Raw genomic sequence first — 13,751 nt, forward strand, 5'->3', positions numbered from 1 at the left:
AAAAAAAAAAAAAAAAAAAAAAGAAAAAAGAAAATAAAAGAAAGAAATTGGAAGGGTGTTATTTATAAATTTAAAAAATAAGTACAGCCAATTTAGTACTTTGTGTTTAGCAACAGCTTTCATAGACAGTTTCTCATTGCAATGGAAAGGGTTCTCATTCTTATGGAAAGGGTCTCTTAAGAACTTTATGGGTGCGGTGGCTCATGCCTGTAGTCCCAGCACTTTGGGAGGCTGAGGCGGGCAGATCACTTTGAGCTCATGGGTTCTAGACCAGCCTGGGCAACAAGGCAAAACCCTGTCTCTTCAAAAAATACAAAAATTAGATGTGCATTGATGGCTGGTGCCTGTAGTCCTAGCTACTTGGGAGGCTGAGGTAGGAGGATCACTTGAGCCTGGGAGGTGGGGAGATTGCAGTGAGCCATTGCACTCTAGACTGAGTGACAGAGTGAGACCCTGTCAAAAAAAAAAAAATGTAACAGAGGATTATCACTATTTGCCAGTGAAGAAACTGAGGCTCAGGGAGATTAAATAATTTGCTCAAGGTCATGCAGAAAGCAAGTGATAGAATTGAGATGCATCCTGATCTCCAGTATTTTTTCCATCGAAGTCTACTGAATTCTCTTAATAGTAATTCAGGCAACAGAATGAGTTTTGTATGGTTAATAACATTTCTTTCCTTTGAATTTATCTTGATTTAAGAAAAAAAAAAAGCTAAAAAGCTGCCTGACTCAGTGTAGACCCAATGCAGTTTGTTAAATACATGAAGACTTGAGAATACTATAATGTTTTAACAAACAAAAATTCCACTAAATTATTTCTTCCCTCCATTTTAGAACTATTTTAAATCTAAAATATCAGAAATCTATTTTAACACAGAGAATAAATGCAATTTGGGTTTATTGTGTTGTTTCAAGAAAACACTTAGCTGGCTTTTTCTGGACTACAAGCTATTACTGGAATAACAGAATAGAAGCAAAATTAAGTAGTTCTGTCTCTCTACTCAGGCCCACATAGTAAGTACATTGCCCATGTCCTTTATAAAGACTATGAATCTGAAATTCAGAACATTTTTCATGCATTTTAAGCCACTAATTTACATAGCCCTGGTTCTGCCATGATGAGTTCACCTATCTATCTCTCAATCTGTCAATCTATAACTGGGATAGACTTAAAGACTTGAGGGATATTTAGAATGAACAAATCTTTTAGGTCACTCATTTCAAAACAAAAAATGGAAAGAACAAAAGCAAAAATAAAATAAACCTCTCCTGAGGCCACATAGAAAGAACGGGTCCCTTCAAGCTGGTCTTTCCAGTCCTGAGGTCAAGCACATTGTGCATCAAACATTGATGTCTGAATGAAGAGAAAACAGGATTGTGGGCAGCTGGTGTTGGGTAGTTGCCAAGCAAGGGTGAGTGAGACAACAGAATCATCCTAAAAACCAAAGATTAAAGCCAGTGGAACTATAGGAGGAAGCAAAGCAAGGAACCAAGAAAGCTCACATGGTTGACCTGAATGAGAGATAAGGCTTCCTCTGTGGCCATGGAGAAGAGAATGAAGGGGCTCTTCAAAAGATGCCCATAGGCATGACTCCACTCATCTTAAAGGATCAGCCTCTGAACTTAACATCTAACAAAGGTTTATCTTGTTTGTTTGTTGTATGTGCTTCTGTTATTTCATTAAATATGTTTTTTATTCTAATCAGCCTGTTCTATAACATTGGCCAGAGCTAGCGATTCTAATAGATTGAGAGATTGAATCAGACTGAGGGGATTGGGGAAGCCTTCTTGGAGGAAATAAGAACTATAATAGTTCGCCATGCTTCATTTCTCGTGTTTGACAAATTCTGGCTTCTACTGGACATAGCATTAATAGTATTAAGACTGAATTGTTTCATTTTTGTTTGTCTTTTACCAGCTTATAAAGTTAGCATCATATCCATCACTACAGAAAATGTTTTTGTCAAGTACAAGGCAACCCTTCTGGATATCTACAAAACTGGTGAGAATTCATTCATTCATTCGTTCTTTCATTCAACAACTATTTAGTACTGACTATGTGCCAGGTATTGTATTAGATGCAGAAGATACAACGCAAATAAGACAGAGCTCCTGCCTTTTTATTTTATTTTATTTATTTTTTTGAGACGGAGTCTCGCTCTGTCGCCCAGGCTGGAGTGCAGTGGCCAGTTCTCAGCTCACTGCAAGCTCCGCCTCCCAGGTTTACGCCATTCTCCTGCCTCAGCCTCCTGAGTAGCTGGGACTACAGGCGCCCGCCACCTCGCCCGGCTAGTTTTTTTGTATTTTTTAGTAGAGACGGGGTTTCACCGTGTTAGCCAGGATGGTCTCGATCTCCTGACCTCGTGATCTGCCCGTCTCGGCCTCCCCAAGTGCTGGGATTACAGGCTTGAGCCACCGCGCCCGGCCAACCTTTTTAAAGCTTATATCCCACTTGGGGAGAAACATTTTTTAAAGATGTTCGTATAAACATTTCTCACTGAATTCATTTTTCTCAAACTTCAGCAAAATGTTTTTTTTAATTGTGTAATTGTCCAATTTCTTTTTCTTTCCAACTTTTATTTTAGGTTCAGGGGATACATGTGCAAGTTTGTTACATGGGTAAATTGCATGTCGTAGGGGTTTGGTATATAGATTATTTTGTCACCCAAGTAATAAGCATAGTACCCAATAGATAATTTTTCAGTCCTCACCCCCTTCCCACCTTCTACCCTCAAGTAGGCTCTGCTGTCTAGTGTTCCCCTCTTTGTGTCCATGTGTACTCAGTGTTTAGTTCCCACTTATAAGTGAAAATATGTGATATTTGATTTTCTGTTACTGTGTTAATTCACTTAGGTTAATGGCCTCTGGCTCCGCATCCATGATGCTGGAAAGCATGATTTCATCCTTTTGATGGCTGCATGGTATTCCATGGTGTCTATGTCCCACATTTCCTTTATCCAGTCCACCACTGATGGACATTTAGGTTGATTTCATGTCTTCTCTATTATGAATAGTGCTGTAATGAACATATATGTGCATGTGTCTTCATGGAGGGATGATTTCTATTCCTTTGAGTATATACCCAATAATGGAATTGATGGGTCAAATGGTAATTCTGTTTTAAGTTCTTTGAGAAATCTCCAAACTGCTTTCCACAGTGGCTGTGGTATATAAGCATTCCCTTTTCTCCGCAATGCTTATGGTACCAGTGGTATATAAGCATTCCCTTTTCTCCGCAACCCTGCCAGTATCTGTTATTTTTTGACTCTTTAATTATAGCCATTCTGACTGGGTGTGAGATGGCATTTTGTAGTTTCGATTTGCAATTCTCTAGTGATTAGTGATGTTGAGCATTTTTTCATGTGCTTGTTGGCTATGTGTATGGCTTCTTTTGAGAAGTGTCTATTCATGTCCTTTGCCCATTGTTTTAATAGGGTTGTTTTTTGCTTGTTGATTTAAGTTCCTTATAGATTCTGGATATTAGAAATTTATCAGATGCATAGTTTGCAAAAAATGTTCTCCCACTCTGTACATTGTCTGTTTACTTGTTAATAGTTTATTTTGCTGTGCAGAAGCAGCTCCTTAATTAGGTCCCATTTGTCAATTTTTGTTTCTGTTGCAATTACATTTGGAGTCTTTGTCATGAAATCTTTGCCAGTGCCTATTTACAGAATGGTATTTCCTGGATTTTTTTCTAGGATTTTTATAGTTTTAAGTTTTAGATTTAAGTCTTTAATCCATCTTGAGTTGATTTTTACATATGATGAAAGGAAGGGGTCCAGTTTCATTCTTTGGCATGTGGCTAGCCAGTTATCCCAGCACCATTTATTGACTAGGGAGTCCTTCCCCCATTGCTTGTTTTTATTGATTTTGTTGAAGATCAGATGGTTGTAGGTGTGTGGCTTTATTTCTGGGTTCTCTAACCTGTTCCATTGGCCTACGTGTCTTTTTTGGTATCAGTAACATGCTGCTTTGGTTACTGTAGCCTTGTAATATTGTTTGAAGTCAGTTAGTAGGAGGCCTCCGGCTTTGTTCTTTTGCTTAGAATTCATTTGGCTATTCAAGTTCTTTCTTTGTTCTATATGAATAGTAAAATGTTTTTTTCCAATTTTATGAAAAATAGAAAAATGACATTGGTATTTTGATAGGAATAGCATTAAATCTGTAAATTGCTTTGGGCAGTATGGCCATTTTAACAATATTAATTCTTCCTATCCATGAGCATGGAATGTTTTCCATTTGTTTTGTCATCTCTGATTTCTTTGAGCAGTGTTTTGTAATTCGCATTGTAGAGATCATTCACCTCCCTAGTTAGCTGTATTCACAGGCATTTTTGTGTGTGTGTGGCTATTGTGAATGGGATTACTTTTTTTTTTTTTTTTTTTTTGAGATGAAGTTTCACTGTGTCACCCAGGCTGGAGTGCAGTGGCATGATCTTGGCTCACTGCAACCTCTGCTTCCCAGGTTCAAGTGATTCTCGTGCCTCAGCCTCCTGGGTAGCTGGGATTACAGACATGCACCACCACACCTGACTTATTTTTGTATTTTTGTGGATATGGGGTCTTACATGTTGGCCAGGCTGGTCTTGAACTCCTGGGTTCAAGTGATCCACTCACCTCAGACTCCTGAAATGCTGGGATTACATGTGTGAGCCATCACACCTGGCCTCATTTCAATTGATATAAATTTTGCAATAAGTAGGACTATAAAGCTAAATTGCAATAATATGTTTATACTAAATATTTTTCTCTTTTGAAATTCTATCAAATATTTCAAGTCCTAAAATGCTTGATTTCTTTTCTTCTGAGACGGGGTCCCACTATGTTGTTCAGGCTGGTCTCAAACTCCTAGGCTCAAGGGATCCTCTCTCCTCAGCCTCCCAGCTTGATTATTACTAACCATACCCTAGAATTTTAAAATCCTAGTAATATTTTTCAATTTTGTATTTGCTTTATCAACACTTTGATAATTTTTTTAATTTTTGCTATTTTGAAAGTTTCATTGTATGAAACTTATTTGTGATGTTATTTTATTTTTTTCTTCATTGATGGTCATAATTTTTTAATTTGCAGGCTAGTTGCCATTCTAATGAAATAAGTGTTTAGAACTTTGATCTTTCTACAATCCAACTTTTGAGCACCATTTTCATCCAATATTCATATTACAAGCAGTAATAAGCCATTCTCTTTTTACTGAAATAACAAAGTGCTTTTCATTCCAGAAATACAAATTATTTGTTTTATTTGATACTAATTCTTGCATAGTATCAAAAGACATTTTAGACTGTTCTGAATATTTCATAGCATCGGATGATTCCCAAGCTACAGTTTTTTTTATTAGTATCATTTCCTCTTTGTTCTCCTGTAGATCCAAAGATGCATTTTATGATATTTAAAAGGAAATGTTAAGAAACATTTGCATACTTTATCTCCTCATTCTGGGTTCATTTTAACACTTATAAATTTTGAATTTTATAAATATAAAATACCACAAACTACTTACAGAAGAATTGCGGCATAGTAACAATAAACCATTTAGAATCAAGGGCAAACTGTAGTTTGAGGATAATGATAAATTGGTATTTCTCCAAAGGACAGAGTGCTTATATAATAGGTGAGGATACAGAAGAATAAAAGTTATTGTTGAAGCCCAGGGTAGTTGCCTGTTCTCTCTTCTGAATATACTTTAAAGTTTCCATGATAAGAAGTTTAAAAAATAAGGCCCCATACAGCCACACTGCTTACTATGACAGGGCTGAAATGGCAGATAGTACTGGTAATGCTGCTCAGATATTGACATAATAGGAATCTACACCATCAGGGCAGCCTAAGAAATCAGCTTGAACTAATGAAACGAAATTTATATTACTAATGAAAGGTTACCATTTACACAATTTCTATTATACACTATTTGCCAACTGGTTCAGAAGGTTTTCAGGACTTAACAATTAAGATGACACTGCCAGAGCTTAATAGTTAAATATCAGCTCTGGATATATAGCGATAAATCAGACACAGTCCATGCCTTAAGAAGTTTCTAGTCTAGCTAGAAGGACAGATGTGGGACAAAACATTGTGATAGAAATTCAAGTGTAAAAGAGGTAAGGAGGAGACAGAAAGATATTTAAAACAAAGAGCATCCAGGAATATTTTACTGGATACTGTGAGAATTGAAGGAGACTTTTAAGATAAATGAAATTCAATAGGCCAACATGGGGAGGAATGCATTCCAGATAGGGGAATGGGCTACTTGTGAGTTCTTTGGGAATCCCAAAATTATTGTCTTTGAAATTTTCCAAGTCTTTCACATTTTGTACTTTTCTACAAAGTTGACAGTTGCCAACTACCAAATAATTTTATATTTTACTATATAATGTGGAGATTAATATTGTTCAACTATAGAGAGCCTTCTTTTAATTCTGGTTCTATAAGAGTAATAATAAGTACTTACATAGCTCCTACTATGTTCCAGGCACTTTTTATATATTAACCCATTTAATTTCACAATGGTTCTACAAGGTAGGTTTTATTATCATGCCCAGTCTTCAGATGAGGGTCTAAGGCCTTATGCAGATAACATAAATCATTTTCCCAGAGTCACATAGCCAGGAAGCGGCATGCTTAGAGTTTAACCCAGACAGTCTGGCTCCAGAGACTGAAACCTTAACCACATGAATATCACTGCTCTCCGCTAGCCAAGAACCTCTCAGTAGCCACGAGGAACCAGAAAGCTTGAGAGTTTATCATTGTGACATTAAAATATGAATGTTTTAACCTTACTTGACTTGCATGTCTCTCAGGGGAAGCTGTTGCTGAGAAAGACTCTGAAATCACCTTCATTAAAAAGGTAACCTGCACTAACGCTGAGCTGGTGAAAGGAAAACAGTACTTAATTATGGGGAAAGAAGCTCTCCAGATAAAATACAATTTCAGTTTCAGGTAAGTCACCAATATTTTTCAGTCACTGATCTTCCCTCCAAAACTGAGTATGATTTATTCTTAAATACACTATGTGTTTCTTATGGCCCTGCTCTTAACCAACATGCCATTTTGAACATCAGTGAAATAATATAAGTGTCAGAGAATAATTTAAAACCATCATGGCAGCTGAGGGCTTAGCTGCCTGATTAACATCTGAGTATCTGGACCTGATGATGAATCTGAAAGTACTCACCGGACCTCCCCTAACCACCACACCAGCTCCCTTGATAGGTTCTCAAATTGTGGTTTGTAAAGAGGAAAATGTGTAAATAAGCATTGTATTATCTGCTTTTAGAAGCTAGTCATTGAAATAGATGCCATTTCTGCCTTTAATATGGGAGCCCCAGGCAGCTTCATGATTCCTTAAGGGTTTGTGAACCCCTCCAGGAGAGGCCGGTACAGAAGAGTTTGGTGGACACCCTGATCCTTGGGACCTGACCACAGCTGGGCTCTTATAAAAGAAATCAAATCCGGCTTTTCTGTACTGGCCATCTCACAAACACTTTGTTTCTTGGTAGGTACATCTACCCTTTAGATTCCTTGACCTGGATTGAATACTGGCCTAGAGACACAACATGTTCATCGTGTCAAGCATTTTTAGCTAATTTAGATGAATTTGCTGAAGACATCTTTTTAAATGGATGCTAAAATTCCTGAAGTTCAGCTGCATACAGTTTGCACTTATGGACTCCTGTTGTTGAAGTTTTTTTTCTCGTTTTTTTTGGTCTTTAAACATTCACAGCTGGTCTTATTTGTAAAGCTCACTTTACTTAGAATTAGTGGCACTTGCTTTTATTAGAGAATGATTTTAAACGCTGTAACTTTCTGAAATAACATGGCCTTGGAGGGCATGAAGACAGATACTCCTCCAAGGTTATTGGACACCGGAAATAATAAATTGGAACACCTCCTCAAACCTACCACTCAGGAATGTTTGCTGGGGCCGAAAGAACAGTCCATTGAAATGGAGTATTACAAAAACATGGCCTTTGCTTGAAAGAAAATACCAGGGGACAGGAAACTGATCATTAAAGCCTGAGTTTGCTTTCAAACTGTGCTAAAAAGCCTGTTATTTTATGCTAGATCAGCTTCAACCACACAAAGACAGGCAAATTGAGAGAGACGGAGAAAGTCAGCAGTAGAGAACCTTAACCTGGAGCAGGCTTAGCCTCAGAGCCCTCAGCACACTGAGAAGGTAGGCAAGTTTGTCTCCGCCCCTTCCCCTTCCATTGCCCTCTCCATACCCTTGAAGGGAGACCCTCTACTCTCTTTCCCTCCCTCCCGGCACATGTTCATTTCCCCCAGGAACTTGCTCTCGCCAATAATTGCTTTACTAAAAGACAGGCCCAGTGCAGCAACCTGGTGAAAAGAAACTGAGTGGCGAATCAGAAGACCTTTTTCCAGTCCTAACCACATCTCTCTTTGAGCCTCAGTTTGAGCTTTATAAAAGAGGATTCAAAACAAAAAGTTAATTTTTAAGTGACATTTTGCAGCACTTCAGATCATATTAAAAAGCTCTCACATGTATTCCCATTTAATGTTTCAAGACTCTCATAAGATTCAGAAATTATTATTATTATCATTATCATCCCCATCTTACAGATAAGAAAATTGAGATTCAGTCCTGGTGTGGTGGCTTAAGCCTGTAATCCCAGCACTTTGGGAGGCCGAGGCGGGCAGATCACTTGAGGTCAGGAATTCGAGACCAGCCTGGCCAACATAGTGAAACTAAAAATATAAAATTCTACTAAAAATATAAAAATTAGCCAGGTTAATTTAGCAAGCCTGTAATCCCAGGTACTCAGTAGGCTGAGGCAGAAGGATCACTTGAACCCAGGAGGTGGACATTGCAGTGAGCCAAGATCGTGCTACTGCATTCCAGCCTGGGTGACGGAGCGAGACTCCATCTCAAAAAAGAAAAAAGGAAAAAAAAAAAAAGAAAATTGAGGTTCAGAAAAGTAAAGCAGTTTTCCCATCCTAGTAAGAAAAGAACTGGAAATCACACCCCAAGACTATCTCAGTCTAAATACATCTCTGTTCCACATCACTACATGTTGCTTGTTGGGGTGAATTTTCTAACAGTAAGGTGAGATATAATAGAAATTTCTTAGACACAGGTTAATCAGGACCACTGAACTATCACAGGAAACATGAAGATGACCTCCGGATGTAATGGTAATTAACAGAGACTGGAATGCAGCTCCTTTTGAAGAGTCTGCTTTGTACTAGTTAAGTGAAACTACAAAAGGCCTTGTAGTGTGCCTTTGTAAATGACACTAAGATTTTCCACTTCCAGGGACTAAGGACTTATTTTTCTCTAATGTCAAAGCTCACATTGTAGGCACTCCCTTGGCAAAAACAACCAATGTGTCATGTTCAAGATGCCCACACTCCCTGTCAGTGAGGGGAGAGGAGACCTTCTCCAGAGCAGGCCTCTTGGTGTCTCCTGTCACCTCCTTGCCTGGAGGAGGGAACCACTGGTGCTGCTTCGGAGGCACAGGAGTCTGCCTGCCTTTTCCCTGAGCACTTTGGCAAATAGGGCAGGCCACAGTGGCCTAATTAACCCACAATGCAGCTGTCAAATATCAAAGCAGCTTTTGTGAATTAGCCTGGCACCATTTAAAATATCCGCCAGCTCCTCTTCAGCTAACTCCTATGCATTTGAACATACTTTCTCAGTGAGGCTTTTGTGACCCTCCAAACCAGGCTGGGCCCATTATCCAAAACTGCACTTCTCCTCCAAGGCACTTGTGCTCTTGCAATGATTTACTTAATCAGATGGAATTATTTGTTTAGCGTGACCACACCGAAAGCTCCACATAACTAAGGTCTGAGTCTGTTCTATTCGCCAGTATCTCCTGTAGTTGGCACAATGTCAGGCACATCATACGGACTCGATAAGTGTTGGTGGATTCCCCCACAGTGTAGAGAATCAGAAGACCCAAGTTCTAGTCTTGGCTTTGGCCCTAATTGGCAGTGATTTGGGACAAGCCTCTTAATCTCTTTGATAGCCTATAAAATAAGGGAATTGGAACTCTAATGTCTCTTTTATACATAGCTAAGAAGATGTTCTATAATCTTATGATGTGAAACAGAAAAAACCAAATGGCATATAAGCATCCAAATACTGGGCTTTTATGTCTTTCTCTCTCTCTCTCTCTCTTTCTTCCTTTCTCTCTCTCTCTCTCTCTCTCTCTCTCTCTCTCTCTCTCTCTCTCTTTCTGACAGTTTTGCTCTTGTTGCCCAGGCCAGACTGCAATGGCACAGTCTCAGCTCACTGCAATCTCCACCTCCTGGGTTCAAGCGATTCTCCTGCCTCAGCCTTCTGAGTAGCTGGGATTACAGACATGTGCCACCACACCCAGCTAATTTTTTGTATTTAGTACAGATGGGGTTTCGCCATGTTGGTCAGGCTGGTCTCAAACGCCTGACCTCACGTGATCTACCTCCCTTGGCCTCCCAAAGTGCTGGGATTACAGGCGTGAGCCACTGTGCCCGGCCTGGGCTTACATATTTCGTCTGTGAGTATGGAGAGAGCTCAGAGAAGTAAGCTGGAAGAACTGGCAAGGCTTCCTGGAGAAGGACAGTGGGATTTGGGTAGGTGGGAGGTGTAGGAGGGCCTTTCTGGTTAAGGGGGAATGGATAAGGCAGGTTTCCCCAGGGGTAAGCAAGATGTTCTTAGGTGATGTGATACACAATTGTTCATTTTAGTAGCTATATGTTTATTTTAACATGTATTTTTAAAAACTAGCACATCAAAGCCATGATATAACATTTTCTTCCAAAATAAATTTATTTCCCAAGAAGTAAGTCTATTTAAGAAAAAGTATTGAATAAATAAAGGTAAGATTATTCTTAGGGCAAAAATCATGCAGTTGGCTTGCAAATGATTGAAGTTTAAATACTCTGTCTTAAGAAAATACGTGGAGGTGACTATGAGCCAAGGTTGAGGCAAGCAGCCTCACTCCATATTTCTCAGTGAGAGATTCTGGATGAAAGTCATATTCAGTCTTTCTTTCCAGACCCTGTGATACTAATGTATTCAGCAACATCCAACAAACATGTATTGATTGGTAACTGTAGGCTAGGCCCAATTCCAGGTGCTTGGTGCCAAGATTCCTGCTGTTGTGGAACATAGATTCCAACTGGGAAAGATATGTAATAAAAAATAAAGAGAATAATTAAGGAATTAATCTTGGATCTCAGAAAGTGATAAGAGCAATGGGAAAAAAATAAAAGTAAAGCAGACTAAGGGAGACTGGTAATGGTCAGGGGAGGGGTTGCAGTTCTAAATAGGGTGGCCAGGTCAGGGTGGACTTCAATGAGAAGGTGAAATTTGAGCAAAGACTTGAAGGATGTGAAAGAGTGAGCCACATAGCTAGCCAGGGGGAGAGTGTTCCTGGCACTCTTGGTACGTGGTGTCCGGCCTAAGGCAGGAGCATGCTGGTGTGTCACAGGGAAAGCAAGGAAGCAGGAGTGGCAGGTATAGATTATGAAGTCAATGGAAGAGGCTTTGGCTTTACTTGGAAGGAAACAAGAGCCATTGCAAGCCTTTGAACAGAAGAGTGACATGGTCTGTCTTGCCTTTTTAAAGGACTACTGTAACTGCTGTGTTGAAAATAAGGCAAGGATAAAGACAATGGATAGGAGGCTACTGTAATAAACTAGGTGAGGGATGATGGTGCCTCAGACCAGAGTGGTAGCAGTGGAGGTATTGAAAAGTGGTTGAATTCTGGATATACTTTAAAAGTAAATGATATAGTTTGGATATTTGTCCCCCAAAATCTCATGTTGAAATGTGATCCCCATTGTCAGAAGTGAGGTGGGGTAGAAGATGTTTGGGCCATGGGAGTGGATCCTTCGTGAATGGCTTGGTGCCCTCCCATGGTAATGAGAGTTCTCACTCTGTTAGTTACCGTGAGATCTGATTGTTATAATGAGCCTGGCACCTCCTTCTTGCTGGTTGCTTCCTCTCTCACCAGGTTCTACTTAGGCTCTTTTTTCCCTTCCACCATGATTGTAAGCTTCCTGAGGCCTCACCAGAAGCAGATGCTGACACCATGCTTCTTGTACAGCCTGCAGAACCATGTGCCAAATAAATCTCTTTCTTTATAAATTATGCAGCCTCAGGTATTCCTTAATAGCAATACAAAAGGGACTAATATAGTAGGCTTAATTGAAGGGACTAATGTAGGTTTGACTGAATTCTCTGATAGAGTGGAAATAAGTGTGAGAGAAAGAGAAATGTCAAGGATGATGCTAAAATTTTTGGCCTGAACAACTGGAAAGATGGAGTTGCCTAAGATTAGGAAGGCTGTAGATGGAGCAGGTTGTGAGGAGTTAGGAATCTGTTCAGTTTTGGATATGTTGAGTCTTAGAAGAAATCTATTAAACATCCAAGTGAAGGAGTCTGGAAAGCAATGGGTCATACAGTTCTGGAGTTCAGGAGAGAGCTCTGGGCTGAAAAATATAAATATGAGAGTCATCAGCATACTAAAACCATTAGACTAGTTAAGATCACTAAGGATGTGAATACAGACAGGAGCGGAAAAAAAGAAGACCAAAGATAGACCTTTTGAGCATTCCAACATGAAATTATTAGAGAAAAGAGATAGAGGATCCATTGAATTAAGAGAAAAAACAAGAGATGAGGTCCCCTACAAGCCAAACAAAAGAAAGAGGTTCTGGGAGGAAGAGTGTTGAACTGTATCAAATGCTACAGAGAGCAGTAAGATAAAGACTTGGCTATTGGGTTTAGCATTGGTGATTTTGACAGGGCAGGTTGGGTGGAGCAGTAGGAAGAATAGCCTGAATAGAGTGAGTTTAAGAGTAAATAGGAGGAGAGGATTTGGAGACAGGGAGTATGGACAACTCATTCAAGGAGCAAAGAAATGGACTGAGGGAAGTAGAGTGAAGGAAAGTTTAAGATGGAAGAAATAACACATTGTGTTCTAAAGGGAATGACTCAGTAAAGAGTAAATAATTGACGATGCAGGAGAGACAAAGGAGAATTACTAGAGTAATATCCTTGAAGATGTAAGAGTGGATGCGATCTGGAGCACAAGTGGAGGACCTGGCTTTAAATAAGTACATGACTAGCTCGCCTATGCCAGGAGTCAGCAAACTTCTGTAAAGAGCCATGCATTAAAATATCTGTAAATATTTTAGGCATTGTGGGCCATACAGTCTCTATTGCAACTTCTCAACTTTCTCATTGTAGCACAAATGCAACCATAGATAATGCAGAAAAGAATGGGCATGGACTAGGCAGGCTGGATTTAGCCCTTGGGCAGCAGCATACTGATCCCTGATCCATGACCCATGGTTGTAGGCAGAGAAGCTGAGCACATGCAGCAGACGCTGGCAAGGGTTAGATGTGGTGAGAGTCTGTGGAAGTCCCTTTCTCAGAGAAGTAAGACGCAAGATCATCACCTGAGATAGGGGATAGGGAGGAGCAATTGGAGGCATGACGGGAGGAAAGAAGGGTGAGATAGTTATCTAAAAGAGAGGGAGGCTGAACCAACTAAAGACTTGTAATATATTTGCTTCTTCATATTAAGGGTTCACTTGAAGTTTCTAGTCATGAATTTAAAGTGGGACTGATCAGCATGGGTTGTGGAATTTTCTCCAGCCACATCCCCCTCCTTTTCAGAATCTAATGAAAGCTGTAGACTTATCAATTCCCTCCAATCAAGACAACCAGGAATACCTGGAACTGAACAAAGTTCTGTTTATTGAGTCTTTGCAACAAGGGAGAACACACATCATGGGG

The 13,751-nt window shown here is 39.6% G+C and overlaps 1 protein-coding gene across 1 annotated transcript in view; it reads left to right on the forward strand.

The window, feature by feature from the left end:
- The window catches only part of C5 (complement C5), a 112,051-nt gene extending 104,020 nt beyond the window's left edge, over positions 1 to 8,031 (forward strand). The window contains exons 39-41 of the mRNA XM_017884218.1: positions 1,918 to 2,001; positions 6,799 to 6,937; positions 7,498 to 8,031. Of these exons, the coding sequence (XP_017739707.1) occupies positions 1,918 to 2,001; positions 6,799 to 6,937; positions 7,498 to 7,627 (353 nt within the window). The 3' untranslated portion in view covers positions 7,628 to 8,031. The remainder of the gene's footprint in view (positions 1 to 1,917; positions 2,002 to 6,798; positions 6,938 to 7,497) is intronic.
- Positions 8,032 to 13,751: the final 5,720 nt, after the last annotated feature.

This window comes from Rhinopithecus bieti, unplaced genomic scaffold, assembly GCF_001698545.2.
Source record: "Rhinopithecus bieti isolate Rb0 unplaced genomic scaffold, ASM169854v2 scaffold_13710, whole genome shotgun sequence".
Classification (NCBI taxonomy): domain Eukaryota; kingdom Metazoa; phylum Chordata; class Mammalia; order Primates; family Cercopithecidae; genus Rhinopithecus; species Rhinopithecus bieti.